At 39.6% G+C, this 23808-nt stretch overlaps 1 protein-coding gene across 1 annotated transcript; it reads right to left on the bottom strand.

Moving 5' to 3' along the window:
- Positions 1–184: 184 nt before the first annotated feature.
- SMC2 (structural maintenance of chromosomes 2) lies at positions 185–21741 on the bottom strand. The gene is made up of 25 exons (XM_055790194.1): positions 21730–21741; positions 20841–21069; positions 19805–19954; positions 18964–19086; positions 18013–18051; positions 17696–17806; positions 17484–17528; positions 16743–16976; positions 15893–16042; positions 14974–15207; positions 13958–14117; positions 11970–12087; positions 11006–11144; positions 10653–10772; positions 10125–10329; positions 9445–9580; positions 8286–8410; positions 7266–7459; positions 6831–6974; positions 6383–6577; positions 5638–5838; positions 4684–4800; positions 3125–3285; positions 2133–2280; positions 185–1172 (listed from the first exon to the last, which is right to left on the bottom strand). Exons 2-25 carry the CDS (start codon positions 21006–21008, stop codon positions 1011–1013), a joined length of 3579 nt encoding a protein of 1192 aa, XP_055646169.1. The 5' UTR covers positions 21009–21069; positions 21730–21741; the 3' UTR covers positions 185–1010.
- Positions 21742–23808: the final 2067 nt, after the last annotated feature.

The raw sequence follows: 23808 nt of genomic DNA on the forward strand, positions 1-23808 counted from the left end.
TGCCTTTTAAGCAACAGCTTTGTCTCTTGCAACCCAGCAGTGTTAACTACAGAACATGTATACAGAAAATGGAATACAATTATGTATATATATGCATGTATATATATATATGCAAGATGAGACCACGAGATTGAAAGTTTACATTTACTTTAATGATATTTAAGAACATAACATTTCCAACTATTCCAGACAGACACATTCCCTGCCTCCCACCGCAAACCTCAATTACATTTATCTCTGAAATTGCCTCAGGGGGGAGGAGGGAATACCTCCTTTGTGCATGTTGGCCGCCATCTGGAAAGGTGAACATTATCACACCATACACCCCCAAAACACAGAACCTTGCTGCTGCTCGTGGTAGGTCCGCATCCCTTTGTCATAGTGCAGGTTGCTGCAGTGAGTGAAGATCCTCCATGCGGGCAGCGTGACTAAAGTTTGCTTTCTGCTGCAGACGGGTTTCCACTAGCAAGGGCAGCAGGATAACTTTATGTTGTTTGGGTTCACTACTTAAGGAAGACAAGGGAAATTAAGTATAAAAAAAAATACATACTATAAAAAGACATCAGCATTATCTGACCTTAGGCACAGATGGTCATAGAAATACAGATTCTCTTGCCTCTGATGTTTAAAATACATAATTAAATCAAATTACTGAGAAATACAACATGGTGCTTAATTCAGAGTAGGTGCTGTTCAATGAAAAAGTGAGAAAGGCAAACACCACAACCTGATGGTTTATGTTGAGATGCTGCTAAATACTGAGAATTAATTTTTAGAATCCCAAGTTAATTTTTAGAATTTTTATAATTTACAGCACTGATGTAAGATACAGATGTGAACTAAAGGCTGAGACATAAAAGAGTATTTCAAGATTTAAAGTACTTCTAAAAAAGAATTAAGAGTGTCTTCCTGGCCTAGCTACAGACAGAAAGACAGAGAACACTTAAGCAGCTGTTGCTGCACATGAAGGGCCAGTGAGTAACTTTCCTGGTTCTGCAGCCCCTCTTTTGTCACTCTTTAGGTACTTTCTGGGCTTTCTCAAGGACAGATGCATTCTTTCTTTCTTTAAGCTGACTGTGTCTTGTGACAGTGGATACACCATCCACAAACTTGGTCTTGTAGAGGACATTGGCATTGCTAAACATTCCATCCTTCAAGGACACCACAATAAACTAAAAACAAAGCAGAATTTAGTATTATTTATATATATACATTATTGAAGTATATATAGCATTTATAGCATTAAAGTAAATACTGCCATCCAAATAAAGACTTTAAATAACATTGGAAAAGGCTCTCAAAAGGGAATTCCTTTTACTTCATTCAGCTAATATCTTGATATTAATCAGATAACTCCTCAAAAAGTATTCTAAACTTTAGATGAAGAGCAACAGAATGTACTAAGCAGGTTAACATACACCCACATGTGAGACATTTTCTGCAGCTAGCGATGTATGGGTCTGTCCATATCCCAGCGCTTTGGCCTGGGATACAGGCCACAACACAGAATACCAGTTCATGGTGCATCCATCACTGGAAAAGAAGTGTTGCTATGAATTCTGTAAGGATTCAGGGTCTTTCATAGTCTAAAGATACTGCTCAAATTATATTACAGTACTGCTTAACAAATGTTCCCCTCCTCTCATTAATTTGGAAAGGTCATGTCCTACCACCAAACAGAAACTAAGTTTCTTCACTCCTACAGATTTTCTTCATGCACAGGCCACAGTGATCCAGAGATTCTTTTGACTAGTGCCTGGCTTACTTCAACAGGGTCAAAAATTAAAGTATTTTTAAGGCTCAGGTTACAGACCTTGGGGGGTGGGAGAAAAAAATCACAGTGTGTGGGTCATGCCTGAAATTGATTGCATCACAGATACTCTTCCCTATTAATACGAATAATACAAGTTACAGTTTTTAGCCACTGCAGCAACAGCTTACATTAAAACACAATGTTTAGAAGATTCACAGTTGCCACATCGTCAGTGTAACTTGCAGTTTAAATAACCTAGCCATACAACAGACAACTCTGGAATAAAGTACTCAGACAGCTGAGACTCCTCAGTGGCAGACTGCCTCTGAAAATAACTAAAGTGTATAAACAGATGATCACAGTAGTTTCAAGTTCATACCTGGGAATGTCTGAAATGAGCATGAAGCATCTGGCCAATATTCTGAGTATGAGAGAGATCAAGAGCTGCATCCACTTCATCCAAGATGTAAATTGGGGCAGGTTTGAAGAGAAGCATGGATAAGATCAAGGACAGAGCCACCAATGATCTAATACAGAGAAGAAAGTTATGTTTTGCCCTCGTTTGAGAGACTTTGACTTGAAAACAATTTGGTAGTAACAAAATTCTCCCTCAAAAGCAGATTTCTGCTGTGAGTTCTGAAGAGACAAAATGACAGCTTCTGCTACAGCTTCTGATTTCAAGATGCGAAGCCTGAAGTGACGTATGTTACTTCTCTTTTATCAGATTCAGGTTAGATTTGTGGTGATATTTAAAATCACACTGTTGCTTTACCTATTCTCAATTCTGAATTTTTTAATGCTGTTTTTTAATGTACAGCTCTTGAAGCATTCTGTCCTTGTGAAAGTTCTCTGTCTCGCCTCTTCCTAAATTCCATTTCTGTTCTTCAAGTTGTTGGATTTTTCCCTTAGCAGTTGCAAAGAAGCACATCCCCTACACAGCAGCTGTAATCACTGGAGAAGAGAACTGTCCCCGTGACACTCCTTTGACACCGTGGCAGAATCTGTCTGCATAGGTTTTTGAAACTACAACTCAAATGCTGGAGCATTTTATTCAACAGTACCACAGTACTACCTAGAGTTAACTGCAGTTTTCTCATTACTTAATTTTTTCTCACTTCTCCGGAGTAAAATCTATCTTGGCATACAATATTGTATGCCAAGTAACGCATTCTTTCTAAGTTGGATGCTTCTTTGAGCTGAGCTGAATTAATAATGCTTTCAATATTAAGTCAGGTTGGAAGGAGACAGAAGTCCCCACTTTGACTATGGAAAATACTAATTTTTTGCTTTTCTGAGCTATAATTAGCTAGACATATTACATACACAACTGCAATGGAAAACAAAAAAAAAAACCACACAAAGTTCACCAACCTTTGTCCTCCGCTAAGCTCCGTTAAGTTTTCCTTCCACGTGTTTCCTAAGGCAACTCTGAACTCCAGGCCATGCAAGACATCCTGGGTTTTACAGGGTACTAGCATAGCTTTGGCTTCTGGTAGAAGCATTGAGAAAATTGAACCAAAGTCTTTGTTCACCTAGAAGTCAGACCATAACAAAAAAAAAAAAAAAAAGTATGTGCATGCTTTGCATCAAGAGCACAAGCAGCTAAAAACTTAGTGGGGTAAGCTTCACTATGCTCTAGACTTCTTGCCCTGTTTAACCCCATGACTTCTTATGTCTTGAAGATTAACACACAGAGGACGGTGAGAAAATACTAGCATATGGAATTAGTACAGAATTCTCTCTGTACTGAAAAAAAAAGCAACACCAATACACGTGTGTGTGTGTATATATATATGCAACACCCTATACCAAGCATTTTAGAAGGATTAAATGGAAGAAATATTAGAAGGCTTTTTTATGCTATCAGCCAGGGAAAAGGTTATGCCCCATCTCAGATTTATTAACTGGTAAACTGTGATTTCTCCCAATTAAAGAACTATTGAAAGTATATAAGCACCTTGCAAAAGGCACACACTAGCATCTTCCCCCCTCTTTTTCTTCCCATGATTACTTAAACAATACCTAGGTATTGGATGGGATGCAACTTTGTAAACTCAGCGTAGTTTCCTAGGTCAAAGAATGTATCCGAGAACACACTTTGTATCCGAGATCGCACTTTCTCCACCACCCATGATGCTTTTAAACACAATTCACTAATTTCTGCCAAACAAGATTTTGCAATGGAAAGGTACCATTTTGTCAGTGATACCTTCGGTATGGGCAGTAATAATTAAAACCGATACTTCATTTGTGAGCAATTTAATCTTAGATATCACTGATCTTTTCAAAGGCCAAAAAGTACAAGTTCTCCTGGTACAGCAGAAAACAATGTGTCAGGCTTTCTGTATAGAAAGGGAAAGTTTTGTAATTTTGTTATAGCTCACGATATGAGAGAATTAGCAAGAAGGCAGAGTGCTTAGATAACAGAAACATTAATCAGTTGTTGCTCTATTCCAGTATTACCTACCCCATCAGTGACAGGCACAGTAGTAGCCCAGGTCCACAGCCCCCATTGTATGGGGCTACACAGAACCTGAAGATTTTAACTCTGGTCAAACACTAGTTTAAGCAAACAAAAAGCAAAATACACCGCATTACTGTTTTGTTGAACTTCCATGTGAGAGACAGTGATTTCAGCATGCCAGTAGCTTGACCTTCTTTAAATTTTTGTGGTCACTAGAAAGTAATGATAAAAGTAGTTTTGCAGGTTTGATTACATCTTTACAATTCTCAGAGAATTCCTATCTTTTTCTCAAAAGTGAGATGAAATAGGAGAAATGAAGTGGTTGTTTTGTAATTTAAATACAAGGGAGATCAGTTCTGGAAACAGGCTTTTTTTTTTCCCCCCCATGGAAATACGCAAAACAGTAATCCTATCTAAATCTGGTCCTCTGCTAGAATGTGAAGATCAGATTTCAAGTGTCACATACCTTTTCCCAAGCAATTTGTAAAACTTCATTTTTCTTCTGGTCAAGCTCTTCAATAGTTTCAAGAATTTTTAACTTGTCATTCTCTACAATTCTTTTTTTCCTCATTAGGTCATTGTACTGGTGCAATGAGAAAAGACCAGTTTCAGTGAATTTTGGCACAAAAAGTATTTCAGCACAATCTTAACAGTTTCACTGTTTACCTTTTTTCTAACTATGAAATAGCCATTAACTGCAAGATTGAAATCCAAATAATTCATTTAGCTGTACACAGGACTTAAGTTTTAGGAAATTATTTGCAAATTAAAGCATCAGGATTTTCAACAATCAGCAAAGGGGGAAGACCAACATTACTCTGAAAAGTGGCACTTCCATTTCAAGTTAATCATGTTTCATTTGCTTTTCCACAGAAGAAAGGGTGCTTCTGGAGGCTGAGAGGAAGAACAGGCCAATTCTAATGAAAGTAGTAGAAAAGCTGGGAGCATCATTCAATGGACAGTTTTGAGACAATCCTGGAATAGCCTCAAAATACAGATGAATTTGAGACAACCCTGGAACACCTTCAAGCTATCATGCTTGAAGATGAACAGTGTTCTGATCTGCAACCTTTAATAAAGCATATAATTCTCAGCTACTGTAATGGATACCAGAAAGCTTGCCTAACGCTGCTGCTGCTAACTCAGGATGGACTGGGGTAGGGAACAATGGAATTAATTCTTTTTATCATCCAAAGTAAAGATTACACATAACTTAGAAAACTAACGCACACGTGACTAGTTGAAAGATATAAGATTAGCATAAAAGACCTAACAAAAGGTTTCCTGCTATCTCATGAAGATTTAGTTCTATTTTCAGTATATTCAGAAACAGAGCATATGAAAAGACAAAGCTATGTTATACATAATACCATATACCCAAGCTGCCCAATCTTTATACATTAAACCACGGAGTGTTTACCCTTTCCTCTGTCTCAGAAAGCATAGTCATAGCTTTCACGTTCACATTCCTTCCCAACATCTCTTTCTTTGCCTGCAATTTCTGCATCTCCCGACCTGCTGCTTTTGGATTGTTAATTTTGAAGTCATAGGCTGTGTTTGGCTGACCAAAAAGTGTTTTCTCTGAAGCTATCCACTCATGCTCTTTCAGCATTTTGGTCACCTGGAAACAAGAAAATACATTGAGGCTTTTTCCTCCCCACTCACCTTCTCAAACAGGAATTTAAAAAAAAATTATCAACCAACCTCCTGAAATTACATTAATTCTTCTAGCCCAACACTGCACAGGTGCATACCTTTAAAATACTTCATGTGATTTCCAGCACTATAGATGAAGCAGGATTTTAAGGAAGCTTTCACATATACCCATCATGTGTCCTTGAAACACACTCTTCTGTATCTGGACTAAGCCACTGTCCCTATATCTTGGGATTAGCTTCTTTAATTAGTTATCTGATTTGTCCATACAGTCAGAATGTTCTTCTCAATGATCACCTCCTGACTGTGATCTACTCTATTATTCCATAAAATAAGCTGTCTTACAATTTACAGTTTCCACCCCTTCTTCCTAGGATAAAAATCTTCACATCAAGAGCTGCAAATGTGACGGTGCTTATTAAGATAAAAAGGCTTATTTCCTCTGCATGTGGCAAGGGAAATGACCACTCGTGGTCACAAGATTAAGGAAAGGCACAGTTCCGAAATACCTTGGTAGCAGCACCTGCAGCCTCTTGTTGATGTTTGCTGATGTCGTGTTCTAAAGCTTTAGCCTTAAGCTGTAATTCATTGTGTTGTTCTGTGTATTTTGCTCTCTCTGCAGACTTGGCTTTAATTGCTTCATCCTGTAACGCAATTAATTCCTTTTCCTTGGCCAGCTCCTTCTGCGATTTCTTTAGAGATTCCTGAAAAGCAAATCCAACAGCCATTTATTAGCTTCTTTTAAAGGCTGGTGTTAAGACAGTTGTTAGAAGGACACAGAAAGGAAGGAGAAAAAAATTCACATGTGGTAACAAACCCAAAAAATAACTACCCAGGCTAGACACAATTGAGTGCTAGTAAGACAATCCAACAACACACACATTATAAGATATGATCCCCTAAAGCTCTAATTCAGTAACATCAAAATAGATAATCAAACACAGTGTTCATTTTTACCTTTATCTTGGATACCTCAGCTGCCATAGCATTAACTTCCTCGTGGTAGGACTGGATTGCTTTATCTGCAGCTGCTATCTGTTGTTTATAGGAGGCCTGTTCTTGTTTTAGCTCTTCAATTTCCAGAACTAGAGCTTCAACTTCCTAGAGAGATGTTTCCAAATTTATTAGTTGTATTTAACTGGAAAGAATTAAGATTCAGTGTAACATAGTAAATGCTGTAGAATATTAACAGTACCCATTCTTCAGCAAGGGGGCAATCTCACAAAAAAAAAAAAAGCATCAGCAATTTCTATGTCAGATGTCAGGGACCATGGAATAAATATAATTAAGTTCCAAACCTGACAGTATTAAAACTTCAAGAAGAATCAAACTTTCTGATTGTTGGCAATTTTCTCAATGTCAAAAGTGGTTGCAGTAAAGATTAAGTTTTACCTGCTGCTTTTCTTTCATTTTTTTGCTTGAAGCCTCTGCCTTTTTCTTTGCACCGTCTAGTTTCTGCTGGGCATTTTTTAGTTCTTTTTCACATTCCGCTTTTGCATTTTTCATTTTATTCTCTAATACCTTATATTTATCTTCTGCTTTCTTTTGGCTCTCTTCAGTTTTCTTTAATGTCTCTTCACACTCCACTGAATCAAGAAGTACAGTACTGAGATTGAGCGTAGTTCTTATCTTTAAATTTACATAATAAACTCCAGTATCTAGCAAATGTACAACCGCTTCTTTCTGTTAGCGGTGAAGATGGATTTATTTCACTTGAAGACAGCTATTTCAGTGATTAGCCTAAGACAGTATGTGTTGTTACCAATTATTGGTAGGGCACCAAACAGACAACCAGTCATTAAAATTAATAAAAACAAGCCTTTTTTCTTTTTTTTGACAGGGGCAAGTATATGCCAAACCACATGATCAAGAAGTAATTAATCAGATTGCTACCTCATAAGCTATCACCTCATCCCTAGAATACTATGTCTACACATGCATCACGTCTGCCCCTCTTTTTTCTTTAGGTGTTTTACTTACTGCTTAATTTGCTTCCTTTTACAGTTTTCCTTAGCTATGTGAACAGTACTTCTTTCCAATACTTTTAGTTACACAAACAATATTGCTAACCTTAAATACATACAGAAACAGATGGCTTGGAAAAAAAAGTAAAGATTATTCAAATATGGGATCAAACCCATTTTAAAACTTCCCTGGCAAAGCTGTTTTTCCTTTTGTTGTAAAGTATATCAAACACCTAAGGATATAACCTTTACTACAAGGGAATGACCAACCTTATGCAAGTCTACTGTGATTCTTTATTTTGTTACATGTTCCAAAATATAGACACAGTATTTTCAAAGCAAAAAATGTTTTTTTCTTAAGCAAGGATTCTGCTACTCAAACAGCTAAATACCCAGTTCATTCTCAACAATTATTTTGCAATTAAAAGATAAGGAACACATTTGTCACCAATGGTTTTCTTCAAGGCAAGCAGCTCCTCCTCTTGTTTGTGATAAGCACTTTGATGAAGCTTTGTTTTCAGCAGCTCTGCTTCCTCAGACTTCATCTCCCACTGCTGTTTCAATTGCCGGTACCTTTGAAGACAGTAATGATATGAAAAGTACCCAGCACTTCAGTTTCAAAGTTGACATAAGTAGATAGAAAAGTGAGCAGATAAATACTTACATTCCCCTTCTAATGACAGAAACAGTGACAACTGTAGGTCAAATGAGCTTAAACGCAAGAAAGCCCGATACAATTTCTTAAATAGATACCTACAAACTTCACAATTACTAAGTTATTATATATGTAACTCCTGGTTACATAGCCCTAATGCAATATGTCAAAACCAAACAAATGCAACACATGGAATTTGGCAACAATTCAGAGCTTGTATTTTTTTGGAACCAGCAGCATGGCAAATGCTAGGCTGAATGATTAAAGAAAAAAATACCTAAAGGTAAAACTCGTTTCTTCCTTTTGGTCATATTTGTGGAAGTCTATTATGACTCAAAACAATCTGAAAAATAAATCCAGGTGGTAGGTAGGTAGCATGCTATATAACACTGTCTCTTTATGGGATTTTTATAGACCTGACTAAACGTATTTTTATATTCCGTCTTTTAATAAGATCTTCAGTAATTAGGTAGCTGAAAATCAAATAAACTTAAAATTACTTACAGTATCACTCAGATACTCCCCTTTCGTATCTTTGTGTTTTCTTGGGAGAAAAATAAGAACTATCACAAACTGAAATTTTGTATGGGGAGTTACAAAATACGGCTGGCACAGATTCATTCTTCAGCAGACTTCATGAAACTTTGGAAAACTTAAGTGATTTCAAGTAGACATCATTGTATGCCTTTTTTTTTTTTCCCCCTGTCGTATCCAAAAACAAGTTTTCTTGCATGTATTATCTAAAAACTGAATTTTGTTGACTGCTGTACTTACAAATTAAACTGGGTTTTTTTGTTGGTGGGGGGGGGCGGGGGAATAGAGAGGAAGAGAATAATTTTCTGCATATTACATTCTCAACAGGCCCTACGCCCTCCAATAAAACCTTTGTATTACAGTTATTCAGTCATGTAAGAGAAGTTACAGACATTTTATTTTGTAAGGCAAACCTTACTTTTCAGCAACCTTCTTCAACCTTGCCAGCTCATCCTCTACAGTCCCAAGTTCAGATTCCTTTTCCTTGAGTTTTGCTGCAACATTTTTCATTTCTTGAAGGTTAGACAACACTGATGTAAACTGTAAGCACCCACCTGTTCAGTGAAAAAAAAAGTCAAGTCAAGCTAATTGGAAGTAGACTAGTGGATACACCACTGGCAAACAGCATATTCTAAATGTTAATAATGATGCAGAAAAATTTGTTTGCACAGAAAGGCAGCTTAAGTTCTCAATGGAAAAAGACTACCTCCTCTGCTAAAGTATTTAATTCTGCAGACTGACTGTGCATTTCTTGTGAAATCAACTAACTTCATAATTTATGCAGTTACCTGAAACTAATTATGAATTACTTCAAAAAGTACCTGAATTCAAAGCACTTCTTCCAGGAGAATTACGTAGCCAAATAGGATTTAAGTATTTAAAATCTAAACTACTTCACGCAAATAGTTTGCCATTCATTTTTTTAGTCTAATCAAATCTTACTTCAGCTCAAGACCAACAAATCTTTGCTCAAAGAGATATTAGCCTCACTACGAGTCTAAACAAAAAGGTTACCATTCATTTTTATGAAAAACATGCAGAGAAGTAAACAAATCAACAGACACACAGTATTATTCTAGAAATAAAACCAGCAATTGCCTCCACGCAGAGTGCCCTGGGGGTCAAACACGTCTCCATCAAATGTAATACTTCTCATCATTATCCTTTTGTCAAAGGTCACTCTCTTAGCATTTTCCATGTTATTACAGACCAGTGTTGTTCCAAAGACATACTCCATTGCTTTCTGCAGTTCAGATTCATATTCAATCAGATAAAGGGCTAAATACACATTACCATGACCAGCCTAGAAATCAAATGAAATGCAATTAGTATCCCTTAAGGTGTAAGAATTTTCAACTTGAATTTCTGTCTTCTCTTGATAAAAACACTTTCTAAAAACATCATCACATTTTAAAGGCATTTCAGTTAAAAATGGAATAATGAATATCCATTGAAACATCATGTAGCTGAAAGGATACAAAGGAAAAAAATAAAAATCAAGAAATCCTCAAAGCCTTTAGAAATTCTTACCAGTACTACCATTAAGAAGCTCATGTTTTTAGTAAAGAAACAAAACTAAAAAGGTACACAAACAAAAGATTGTAAACAGTATATTTATTTACATACCAAGGTTTGGGCCAACTTGATTTTCTCTTCTTTAACACACCTGGCTGAAATTTTGTTCAGTGGAATGATGGTGGATCGACACTTTAGTGCACCCTTTTCTAAAAGCTTTTTGCCAGTAACCTCAAATGAGAGACAAAGTATACAGAATCAGTTACCTCTTCAGGTCAAGTAAGGCAATAGGGCATTGCAAGAGGACTCTATCGTTGCCACTACATATGCACAACACTTACTCTAATTCAAACACATGCATGGGCCCCAGCCACTTCTTACAGAATTCAGTAAGAATTCACTTGCTGGCTAACCCTGAATCACACAATCTGTACTGAATCTCTGTACTGAAGTAATAAATATACCTCTGTGTCCACAACAATCTGATAGAGTTTCCCTCCAGCCACCGCTTCCAGGGCTTTTGCTTTGGATAGATCTTTCACAGTAAAAAGGTGCACAACAGGGCCTTTCACAGAATTCACATCCCAATTTTTTTCTGGATGCCTTAAAATAAATTTAAGTTATGATAATCACATTTGTTTCTGTCCCACACATCTTAAAAAAAGTTATATTTAATAAATCATACTGCTTATTATACAGGTGTAAGACATTCTAAATTCTATCAGGAAAAAACCCACAGAAAATCATTAGATTAAGTACTTCAGGGCAAGAAACCTCCCAATAAAATATCAGTTACAAAGAAACATATGGTACATTAAACATATGGCACTTCTGATTTTGGTACAATTTGTTCACGCAATTTTAAAATTATTTTAACTACAGGTTCTATTATTAGCACAGTTATAGGAATATGTTCAGACCGATTATTATGTAAGCAAATACATATAGGGATATATATGTATGTATGTATGTATATATATTTGATTGGCAGGAACAGATACAATGCTGACCTCCACAGCACAAGTCTACTCACAGTCCTCAGGCAGGAGTCTGAAAAGTAGTGATTATGCATTTTTGCAGTTTAGGCCTTTGGATTCTACTGTTTGGTTTCTATTCTACTCGGTTTCAGCTACTGAAGTTGCAAACACCATCATACAAAACTTTTAAATTCCAGTGATTTTTATGTCTGTCACTTAAGAACGACTGTATCACTTTCCCTGCTGCCCATTAAATCAAGTAGCATTTCCTGACTTCCCTGCCCCACTCCCCCCTTCAACTGCATCAAGTTAAGATAGTCATTATTCACTGGTACTAAAAGGAAAGCAACAGCTAAGCAATTGCTGGAATTATCCTGCAAGTCCCATAAGCCAAATAAAATGCCCCAAAAAGCACTTTGAAGTGTCTTTCAGGATGACACCGAGATCTTACTTGTATTCAAACTGTAGATGAGGAAACTTTGCGATTAAGCTTTCATGGTGTTCTCTCAGTCGGCTGATGTCACGAGTCAATGCCACTTTCTCTGCTAAAAGGGCTTCTTCTTTCTCTTCTGAACAGTTGAGCACAAGCAGCAGACAAATACCCAGGGCACAGAAACCTATTAGCTTAAAAACTGGTACGCTACACTGTCTATCTACATAGATGTAGAGAATACTTTAACACTTTCTAAAATTCTTTGTAAATTTCCAGTTTAGACAAAATAATGGCATCACAATACCAAATATGCCAAAGAGAGAGTTTAAAGTCTAATGTGCTTCTGAATGTCATTCTGGAATATCAATTTACAGTTTTGATAGCTTCTGCAACAAATGTTACCTGGAATGAGAAATAAACTTTAAGAAGTGCTTTAAGGTAGAGAAAACCATGAATGAATAGGCAGGTTAGTCACCTTTTCCATCCGCGTTTTAGATCAAATTTAAATTTGCCAACAAACTTTAAAGCATTTGGCCTAAACTTTGCAAAAAACTATTATTATAACTAGAGAAATGTCTTTGTGTATGAAAGCAGCATACTTGGTTTTTCAGTTCCTTCTTGTGTTTAGTCTGGCTAGGACGGAATTTACGTTCCCCACAGCAGCCCTCATAATGCTGTGCTTTGTACTTCTAGTAGAAAGATGGTGGTAACACTCCAGTGTTCTGACTACACCAAGCAGTGCTCCCGCAGCATCAGAGCTGTCTCTCCAACCCTGGCTCCAAAGGGCAGTAGGCTGGGGCTGGGCAAGAGGTCGGGAGGGGACATAGCCAGGACAGTTGACCCAAACAATAGTCCATACCATATGAAGGTGTGCATAACAATACAAGTTAAGAGAGAGGAAGAGGGGAGGGAGCATTCATTATTAAGGCATTTTTCTTCCAGAACAGCTGCTACGCATACTGAGGCCCTACTTCGCAGAAGTGTCTGGACATCAGCTGCTGATCAGAAGCAGAGGCTATCTTTTTATTTTCCGTTGCTTCTGTGTCTGACAGAAACAGTACCAGCTGGCCCACAGCTGGCTGAGGCTGAGTCCATCAGAAGTGCTGGCAGTGCTTCTGTGATAACCTGAAGGGGTAGAAACTGCTGCACAAAAGCATCTGGGAAAGAGGAGTGAGAATATGTGAAAGCAACAGCTCTGCAGACACTCGGGTCAGTGCAGAAGGAGGGGCAGGAGGTGCCCCAGGCACCACAGCACAGGTTTCCCTGCAGCCCATGGTGAAGCCTGTGGTGAGGCCCGCGGTGAGGCAGGCTGTGCCCCTCAGCCCGCCCATGGAGGTCTACACGGAGGTGGATAGCCATCCACCTGCAGCCCATGGAAGGCCCCACACCAGAGCAGGGTGAATATGCCCTGTAGAAGGCTGTGACCTGGGGGAAGCCTGTGAGGCTCCTGGCTAGGACTTGTGACCCCAGCTCATGGGCAGGACCCACGCTGGAGAAGCTTGTGGAAGACTGTCTCCCATGGGAGGAACCCCAGGCTGGAGCAGGGGCAGAGTGTGAGGAGCCTCCCCTGGGGAAGAAGGAGTGGCAGAGATGGCGTGTGAGGGACTGACTGCAGCCCCCATTCCCTGTCCCCCTGCACCATGTGGGGGGGAGGAGGCAGAGAAAATCGGGAGCAAAGCTGAGCCCAGGAAGAAGGGATAGGTCAGAGGAAGGTATTTTTAAGATTTGGGTTTATTTCTCATTATCCTACTCTGATAGGATTGGTAATAAATTAATTTCCCCAAATCGAGTAGTCCATTTTGCCTGTGACAGTAATTGCTGAGTGATCTCCCTGTCCTCATCTCAACCCACCAGCCTTTGGTTATATTTTCTTTCCCCTGTACAGCTGAGGAGGGGAGCAATAAAACAGTTTTGGTCTACCTGTCCTCTAGCTGGGGTCAATCCACCACACTTCTATATTCCTCTTCAGATTCCCCCAAAAGTATGTACCAGAAGTCTGTACAGACCTTCATAGTTCAGCTTCTTCATTTGGTCCTCTAGTACTTCTTTTGTTTTTTTGACAGCTTCAAACGCTTCTTGGTCTTTCTTGTAGCCTTCGTCCATCTTTTTAACTTTAGCTTGTTTTGTCTTTAATTCTTGGCATGCATAATTCAACTTCATTTGAGCCTGTAAGGAGTAAGAAAACACGGAATCAAAGATCTTCAAAGAGATCCTTGCAGGTGTGGATTTAGAACACTTACATTAATATCATGTTTCCACGGGTTGCAGAAATGCCAAAAAGCAGCCTTGCATTTTGAAGGTAAGGGCACAGGTGTTTTGGAAATAAAAACATAAATCACGTATTTGGATATGGTAAGTCATGTTAGCACAAGAAGAGAGTCAGAGGAGAAACAAGGTAAAATAAGGTGGGACACAGCTGCCCTTGTTATTTTCCCCAAAAGATTTTTTCCTTAACGAGACAAGCAAGGTGGACTTTTCAACTCTGAAAATTTAAATTCCACTGTAAAAACTACCTCAGCAGAGGTTTCTTATCTTAAGACAAAAGAAGTGGTGTCTGTTTCAGTTATGTGACTAGCACACAATTTAACTGAGGAGAAAATAGTTTCTTCTGAACTTTCCATTTACAGTATCAGGCATCTTTGTTGTGATTCCATTAAGTTTTACCGTAGAAATATCTATAGCATGAATGCACATGACCGAAAGCAGTCTTAATTTATTCCTACCCAAGACTGTCAGTCACTTCAGTACTGCGAGTCCTACTTTACGTCTCAAATGTCAGTTTCTGTACTTCCTCAGTGGTGTTACAGGTTTTCCCTATTTATATTTATGCAAGGATTTTATTATTTCTAATGACTTATTTCATCAAAGAGCCACCTTAATGTATAAGCTAACTTGTAAAATAACTTGTAGAGATAATTCTGCACATCTTTTCACTGACCTTTGTGCGTGTCATTTGGTTTTCAGACAACTCTCAAAAGAAGCAGGAAGACTGGTCTAAGACAGGCAGAGCTTTTATTCTTACCTGTTTAGCCTCTGTTGCTGCTTTGCTGATTTCATTTTTGCAGGTTATCATCTGCCCAGCAAGAGTAGCTTCTTCACCACTGTCACTGCTGGACAAGCCAGCAGACACTGCATTAAAATGCAGTTGTGCTGCAGCTAGAGCGTCTGCATCTTTTTCACTTGCTTCCTGTAGAGTATTTAGTGCTTTCTGTACCTCCTTTACCGCTTTCTCCTTTGACACTAGTACTTCAGACTCCTTCAGCAAAACAAATCGGGGGGGGGGGGGGGGAAAGAACCTGAGTCCCATCCATCCCATCAACTTTGCATTCATGCCAGTTAGATAAGGAGCTGTGACTAGTTTCATCACCTAAATTTCTATGACCCTTTGTCAGATTTTGTTATCTTATAATTTGTCTTTGCATGCTTTCAAGTGTGTACTTGCCCCATGAGCGCAGTGAAGATCTACAGAAAGACAAAATAAAGGAAGAGATGACAACAGCCCAAGAACTAGGAGACATAGCTCTTTCTTCCTAATATCTAGAAGGTATTCTTCAGTTCTTTCGGATATTCATTCTCACCCTCTTGCATAAAAAAAAAAAAAACCCATCAACCGTCAGAAATAGGCAATGTAGAAATTTCTCAAAATTAAAGAATACCCCATGTCCAGCGAGCATAATCCTTTTGAAGCTACAGGGATCTCTCCTGAGCTTAATGGAAGGTTGGCAGCTGTGAAGAGTTGCACTTTCTTTGTACATGCTTTACATTAGAAACAAATGTGATGCTACTACCTATGCTGCACAAAACAAATAATGCCCTTACCATTTGTTTCTGCTTTCCTGATGTAATTCTTGCCAATCATAGGATTTCTCTTATCGTAATAGGTAAGAAAAAAGTTGTCCCCCTCAATCTGAATTAAAGAAAATCATATACAGAGCTCTTACCTCCTCCAAACTTTTTATCAACTCTTTGTACTTAATCTCTTCAACTTTTAAGTTTTGCTTCTTGACATCAAGGGCACTTTGTGCTTTAGTATCAACTTTTTGAATTTTTGAAAGAGCATCTTCCAGTGAAGAGAGCCTACCACCAACTTCCTACAATCAGAAATAAAGGAAATTTAATTTAGCCTAAGAAATTAGTAGAAATATTTGCAATATTTCATCTTCTGTTCACAGCTGTATGTAGAGAAGATAAATAGCTGACCAAGTGGGCAGTTAAGACTCCAATGCAAACAGGTCAGAACATCTTTTCCCTCCATTATCCAGTAGTGGTGTTGAGTTATTTTGAAGACCCACACCATTCCATACCATGGGACACTGTCCCTGCACAAAAGCTACATTAGGCATCCAAACACCCTACGGGCCATCCTGTATCTAACCAATTTTACTGCATCCAAATATCAAACTTACTGTGTCCAAAAATCAGTCAGTACCGATTTTTGTTGAACAAGCACTTTCCACTTGAAGTGTGTTTCTTTGATACATCAACAAAAAAGGAGGAAAAAAAAAATCTTCGGTAAAATTTACCATTGAATACAGAGTGGAAACACGAAGGCAAAGAGTTTCTATTCTTCAGTTATTACTCATCTACAGCAAGTGGAAGTAAACAATTTCAGACAAAACTTTAAATGGATGTCTTTTAGTCAACAGCTAAGAATGACAACAGTGTATAATCTAAACAACACACCAGAAGAAGATAAAAATTCAAGGGTATATTTTATATAAAATTAATTCACTTCTCATCTAACTCCTTGTAGCCAGATATTCAGAAAAGCACAACACTGTTCTCACTTACCTCATCCCTTTTCTTTTCCATCCCCACTATTTCTTCATTAAGTTGTCTTATCTTCTCTTCATTTTCAGCCACTGATTCACAAAGCTTCTCTATATTACCCTTCATTTCCTTTAATAATTCAGCAGAGGCTGTCTTTGTCTTTTCAGCCAGAACAAACTCATAAGCTATACAGAGGCGGCTTAAATGATCTAATGCTCGTACTACTTTTTGGTATTCTAGATATGCTGTTCGGTCCTGAAAAGGCAACAATAAAAAAATCTCTAAATATTCATGGAAAAATAATATTAAACAGGACTGTTACAGAAATCTCATAGAGTACTTCTACTAACATTATTATTTTAGATAAGAGTAAGGATTATCCATGTTACAATATTCAGTATTGTACACTGCAGGCCTGCTTAGGAAAATCTTACATAAAACACTACTCATACAATTGATTGTACAGCAGAAATACCACTTGGCACAAGGGGGTTTTTTAAGAACGAATATACGTTTTTATCTTCTAGTTTTACCTAGTTCTCTTGTTTTCTTGCTTTTCCCTACATCACCCTCTAGGACTTCCTGGAAGTCCTGAATGTCACTTCATCTGTATTTGGACAGAAGAAAAATTTTATCTTTCTTAAAAGATTCTATAAAGCTTGAAAACACGCTGTTGTTTTAGCCACCATATACTGGTTCAAAGTAGCTGAAAGTATTTTTTAGTACTTTAAGGGCCCTACCACTCTTCAACTTTTTCCATACCTCTTTCAGTCTCTCTAAAGTTGGAGTGATCTCCTCATTTAAGACCTGAAACACAAAACAAAACATTTATATTCCAATTTGCAAAACTCTCATATGTCTAAGCATGAATACCTACTTCTAGGTGCAGAAATTAAATATTCTACAAGTTAAAAACTACACTAGTTATTCAGTTAACTTCAATAAATAAAGACAGTATACTTTCAACACAGTACCGTTTCAATATCTTTCAGTTTGGCTTCCTTCTTCATTATGGTTTTCTGGACACCTATTTTCTTGGATTCATACATCCTAGTACCAGCTGCTTCTTCAATCATAGCTAAAATCTGAAATACAGCAATGCAACAAAAATTTGACGTTTCTTCTTATGTTAGATAGGTTCAACTCAGAACTGAGCTGAACATCTCATCCCCCTCTGACACTTTTTTTGTGTGTGTGTCTGTGTGTCCTGCCCCACCCCGAAAGTATTGATACCTGTCACTCAAAATGAATCCGTAAAACTTGATACAAAAAACTCCCACAACTTCCTTACCTCTGGTGGCTTCATATTTAAAACTTTGGTAATTCGACCCTGGTGACAGCAAGATAAAACAAGAATCATGTCTGTGTACCATGCAATAGTAATAAAAAAAAAGTCAACACCAAACAAAAAACCCCACTCATTTTTATGCATTATAAGTTCAAATATGAGGGTTTTTTTCCGCCTTCAAGGATAATCTGGTTTACTCAGCTGTTTTGCTCTTGGAAGTTCAAACAAGTCACCTCACTCAGCATGTTTGAAATGGCTTATCATCCACATTCCTGATTACATCTTAAAGGAGTAACATACATGTTTTCTTCTAGAGTCTTACTGAGTTGCTGGTGTTGAATTAATCATAAACTGGCTTTTTGGAAAGTTAGCTCATATGTAAGGAATAGGAAGCAGAAAAGGCACAAAATTGCCCTTCCCTGCCTTCCCCCACCCCCTCCCCAAGTTGGGACAGTTCCACTGGAGACAGTAATCCTGCTCTGTTTTATCATTCCTTGCAAATATTTCAGGAATTGTCTGTTCCCTGTGTTGATGTTGATAAGGGTCTTTTCAGCCGGTCAGTTCTCTCTTTTTTAACCGTGGCTTAAGGCGGCAGGTATGTCAACTTAATATATAAAATTGCCTGACACGGAACACACATATTAGAAAAGAAAATCTGCCTTTTTAGCATAATAATAAATGCAAGACCTTTCTTACAGAGACAAAAGAGGAAAATAAAATTAGACCATGTTTCAGAAAAAGCTTGCTACATAAGGGCTACACAACATCTTGTGCTACAAGACACATGTTTTAGAGTCAAACTATGAAACCTTAACTACTTCAGACATTTGATTTTTACTTGATAAGAAGTTGCTTTTCTCCGATTAGGAAATTAAATGATCTTCGACCATCTACCCACCTCAAACTTAACACAACTTCTATTCCTTTTGAATTGTATAAGGATGCGCACAATACCTGCATAATGAGGAAGTGAGGGTTGTTAACATTAAGTCCAACGGAACAGAAGAGATCTTGCACACGAGTGTTGGTAGCATTCACACCATTGATAAGATACTTATTTCTACCACCAACGGCAATCTGAAGGAGGAAAAGAAATGGAAGAAACTGCAAGTGATTTGAACATTACTTGGCATTATGAGAATATAAACTGTAACAGGATACAAAATTGGAGCAAATCCCATATATTCTATCTTTGCATACACACATATACACCTACTATACAGAACATCCAAACAGATCTTGTGAGACTGAAGACATTTAGAGTATCTAACTCAAACATGAAAGATCAATCACCGAGGGCAATATGGACAAGAAAATTTCCAAAGTCCACAAGTTTTCACTTTTTTTAAAAAAAAAAAAAAAAATCGTGAGACATCTTCATTGGAAAATCAGAAATATAAAGGCTCTTTTGTTCTTGGAGACCAAATTTAACACACAGTTCAGATATTAAGAAGGAAATATTAAAGCAGAAGAAAAAGCCATGAAACAGAAAATTGGAACTTGCTTTAGAAACATTATTTCATTATTGTTTTCTGTGGACTTGCACAGAAACATTACTGACATAATACATTCAACAAAAAAAAAAAATCGGAATTACATGGGAAATCAGTTGAATATTATCTAGTACACTGGATCTACTTTTATAGTTCGCATTACTAACTTCATCGTAGAAGCACTGCCTTAACTGCAAAAACTCAGGGACTTTAAAAATTACGGGTTTTTTAAATCTTGAAAAGTCACTCTGCTGAGCGTGGTAAAAATAGGGTACTAAGCAATACAGATACTTAAGACTCACCTGCCTAGTGACGATGATTTCATCATTAGCTTCAAATCCCAGTGGACTCAGTTGCTTGTCAGAATTATCAAAGGTAACAGACACAGTTGCTTTAGTAACTCCAGCTTGCCCATTTTTATAAACTAGGTCTTGTAAGTTGGAAGCACGCACCTAAATCCACAGAACAGGCAAATATTTTTTTTAAAACAATTAATTACACCGGTTCAGTGCACTACTGTAGGTTTTGGAGAAATTAATTAAAAAAATGCAAATCTAGCTGCCAATTTAAGACTGACATATGGGACCTGTATGGTGCTAGTGCTGTAAAACCACTGGCAAAATCTGTAGTTTTAGTGAGCTTCTGTACGAGATTCCTGTCAAAACCTGATGTTTAAAAGAAAAAAAACCAAGAACATTTATTATTCATAATGCATGTACTATTCATAATGCAGTTCACAGGGAAATTAATCAGAAAGTGTTTCTTGGAGGTTTGCTGGATTTGTCTACAACTGGGAGGTGGGGTGGATAAAAAAAAAAAATAATCGCCTGAAGACAGATTCAAATTAACATCAAAGCCCACAATTTTTTCCTAAAAGTAAAGCAGATGTATCATCTTTCAAATAGCAGGTATTGCATGAAAACCAGCTTTTTCTTTTTTTGTGATGAAGCAGTTGGCCAAATGTTAAGAACCAATTCAGAAGTGAAAAAGTTTGCTACAAATAAACAAGTTAGTGCCTTTAGCTGCAAAATATCTTCAGTTGAGACTGCTGCCTTTTAAACATTATACAGCTTAAGTGGGTATTTTTAGTTTACTTTGAGCTACTGTAGTATATTGCAGAAACTGTAATTCAATCTTAATGTAAGAATGAGCAAGAATGACAGAAAAGGTCTCACATAATGAAAATCCAAATAAATAAAACCTTTTTTTTCTTTTTTCTTTTTTTTTTTTTTGGACAGAAACACCACTTCAGGTCTTCCAGTGGCAATTACTCAACAGAGTAAGATGAAACATTGCTGACACAAGACAGCCCTTTCTTAAACGCTCCCTTCTCTTTACCTGTGACAGACTGCTGATACCCAAGAGGAAACAGATTGAGTCCAAGATGTTGGACTTGCCACTGCCATTCAAGCCAGTAATGGCATTGAATAATGGGTCAAAGTCAGGAATTTCTGTCCTCTGAGCATATGACTTAAATCCTTCAAGAACAATTTTCTTGATGTACATCTTCTGTATGTTCCCAGGCAACCAGGCAAAGTATCCCTCCAATGAGTATGAGCAAAGGTATCTGGATATTTCGAAGAAAAGGAGAAAAAGAGCAGCTGCAAACGAATCATATCATGCCAAACAAACAGCTCAATGTGTGAGAAAAGCTGAAAGAACACATGCCTTTTATAACAAAAATACTACGCCTTTATAAACGGCACATTCCAAGCAGACCCCGGATTCAGGAAGCACCCCAACAATAACCTGCCCTTCAGCATTTTTAAGCGACATGACTTCACACAACGCTCATCACAACACTTCCACGATGGCTGTGGCATAACCCTGGCTCCTCGCAGAGCTGGCCGTCCGCCCATCAGCCCGCGAGAGGCAGGGAAAGGCCAGGCTCTCCCGGCACCGGGCAGGGGGGAACCCCTCCCTCCAGCCTGCAGCACTGCCACCGGCTCGGCCCCGCCGCGCCGGGGGGCTGAAGCCCCGGAAACCGACAGCCTCCGCTCTGGAGCGCCGTCAGCACAGCCCCTCCCCCACACCCCCCTCCCCAGCCCCCGCCGCTACGGCGCCTGCCCCGCTGCTGTCGCCGATGGCGACATGACTCCCCACAGCCCCGCGGGAGCCCCTGCCAAGCCGCCTCTACCGCCGGCGGGACCCCCCCCCCCCTCGGCGGGACCCCCCCCCCCCTCGGCGGGACCCCCCCCCCCCCTCGGCGGGACCCCCTCCCCCTCACCGCTCACAGCCGCCCGCGCCACTCACAGCCGCTCACAGCCGCCCGCGCCGGTTTAATTTCGGCGCCAAAAGGCGGCGACCGTTAGAGGAGGCGGCGCCTGATCGCGGCTACCCCGCCCCGCCCGCCCCCGGCCGCCCGGCGCGCCCCTCCCACCGAGGGAGGGCAGGGGCGGGGGCCTCCCCCCATCCGCGGCAGGCGGGGCCTGAGCGTGGCCGCAGGGCGGCTCCTCGGGCGGGACGCACAGTGCGCACGCCCGGGCCAGGCGGGTGTGGAAAGGCCTCTCCAGCCGCGCCCGGCGGGGGCGGGGTTGTGGCCGTCGGGGAAACGGCGGGTGTCGGTTTCGTGAGGGGCGGGGGCGGAGCCGCAGCTGTGAGGCCGCGGCCCCCGCGGTCAGAGCGGGTGAGGAGGCGCCTGGGCGGTAGCGTGGGGTTACGCGCGGCGCAGAGGAGTTTGAGCGCTAACTCCAGGCCACGGCGGGGCGCGTCTTTGTACCGCCCTTAAATTACCTTAAAATTAAGCAAGTGCAGTTTTGGACTTCAGCTCCCCCCATCCTCAAAACTCTCTGCGGCGGTTCAGCTATCTTGCTGTGTTTTACAGAGGTGTTTGATTCGAGCACAACAGCGTACCGGTTCAGAACCTGCGAGGGCATGTCACGGGAAGAAGCTGCGCCGGCCGGGGGGGGGACAGCCGCTCGGTGGGTGCCCTCGCCCGCTCCTGAAGCGGCTGTAACCGCTGTGAGAGCGGGCAGGGATCCTACAGGAGGGCAGTGCTGGCCTGTCAGCTGGACGTGTTACCTCCCGAGATCTGGGGAGCTGCTGTAAAACTCGCTGCACTGAACTACCTGGCCTATAGTCTGAGGTGATTTTAATCCTTTGAAGTAATTCAGGCTGCGCTCCTGCATTATAGGGAATTTCTTACACTTCAGAAGTTACGTTGCGTGCAGCTTGGTCTGTTGAAGCGACTAATGTGACAGCACTAATGCTGGGGGTTCTGTAGCCAGGATGGAATAGCACGTGATGGTGTCCCGTTAGCTGTTCATTACTGAGACACATAGTGAGAAAATTCGTGTTCCAAGTATGGGGAACAATTACTGATGTCACGTAACTATACAGCCACCACTAAATGCCACTTTTTATTTGGGGAATTGAAAATCTTCCCAAATTATTTTTGAATCATTTTTCATTGGCAAAAAATGTGCAGTCTCTGGCAAACATGCTTACATGTTTCTTGCCTGAAGGCGAGCTCCTGATGAGTTTCTGTGAGAGGTGGCTGCTTGGATTACGCTGCAGATGGCACCGGTTTGCCCTTCAAAGGGCCGAAATGATTCTCATTTTGTGGCTGATGGAGCTGGCAGCTGAGTAGTCAGTGCTGTACCTGCTGCAGCTACCCCTTTTCCATGCGGGCTAACTGCAGCCTGAAAGAAGAAAATTGAAAATTAAAAAAAAAAAAAAAACACCACCACACGCTTCAGATGTGAGACTATCTGCTATAGTAGTGTATGTTCTCTTATTTGCATGTGACATGAAAGAGAGAGTAATTTCATCCTTTCTTAAGTGGTTATGTCGTAGCTTTGACCTCATAGGCCCTAAAAATTGGGTGCTTCCTTTGGCAAAATGGTAAGATGTGCTATTTCAATGATTGTGTTAAATTTTAAGGAATAGAAAAAAGTGTTGCAGCTACTCGGCATGCATTTAGCGTGTTGAATGAATATAGTATGTGGTTTGAGGAAGGACAGGGTATTTTTTAGCAGCTAGTTAGGAGAATTTGCGGTATTATTATACCATAATATGAGTTATACCAAATATATCTCATACCTTTCCTACCTCTGAAGCCGCAAGTACACATTCTGCAAAGGTAAATATATAGTATAGCTTCACTGGTTTGTGAAAGGAATATTTTAGGAATTTGGAAAATTTTAGTAATTTTTTGTTTTAGTAAAGCGCAAAATTAATGATGTAGTCAGTTCAGAAAGAGGTGGCATATTTGGAACTCACCAGTGTTCACTAGAATCTCCAAAGTCTGAAAGCATAGTCACAGCAGATACATGAAAGATGGTGTTCTATTTTGGTAAAGCGATGC

The sequence above is a fragment of the Falco peregrinus genome, chromosome Z (assembly GCF_023634155.1).
Source record: "Falco peregrinus isolate bFalPer1 chromosome Z, bFalPer1.pri, whole genome shotgun sequence".
In the NCBI taxonomy this organism is placed as follows: Eukaryota; Metazoa; Chordata; class Aves; order Falconiformes; family Falconidae; genus Falco; species Falco peregrinus.

Bases quoted from the DNA above. Each gene is read 5' to 3' on its own strand.
- SMC2 (XM_055790194.1), bottom strand. From the start codon at position 21,008: ATGTACATCAAGAAAATTGTTCTTGAAGGATTTAAGTCATATGCTCAG. The intron at 15,208-15,892 runs GTAAGAGCTCTG...GTTTTGCTGAAG, and splicing joins TGATAAAAAGTTTGGAGGAG to GAGTCTGAAGTACTAGTGTC. The intron at 6,975-7,265 runs GTAAAACTTAAT...ACATCTCTCTAG, and splicing joins AAATGAAAGAAAAGCAGCAG to GAAGTTGAAGCTCTAGTTCT.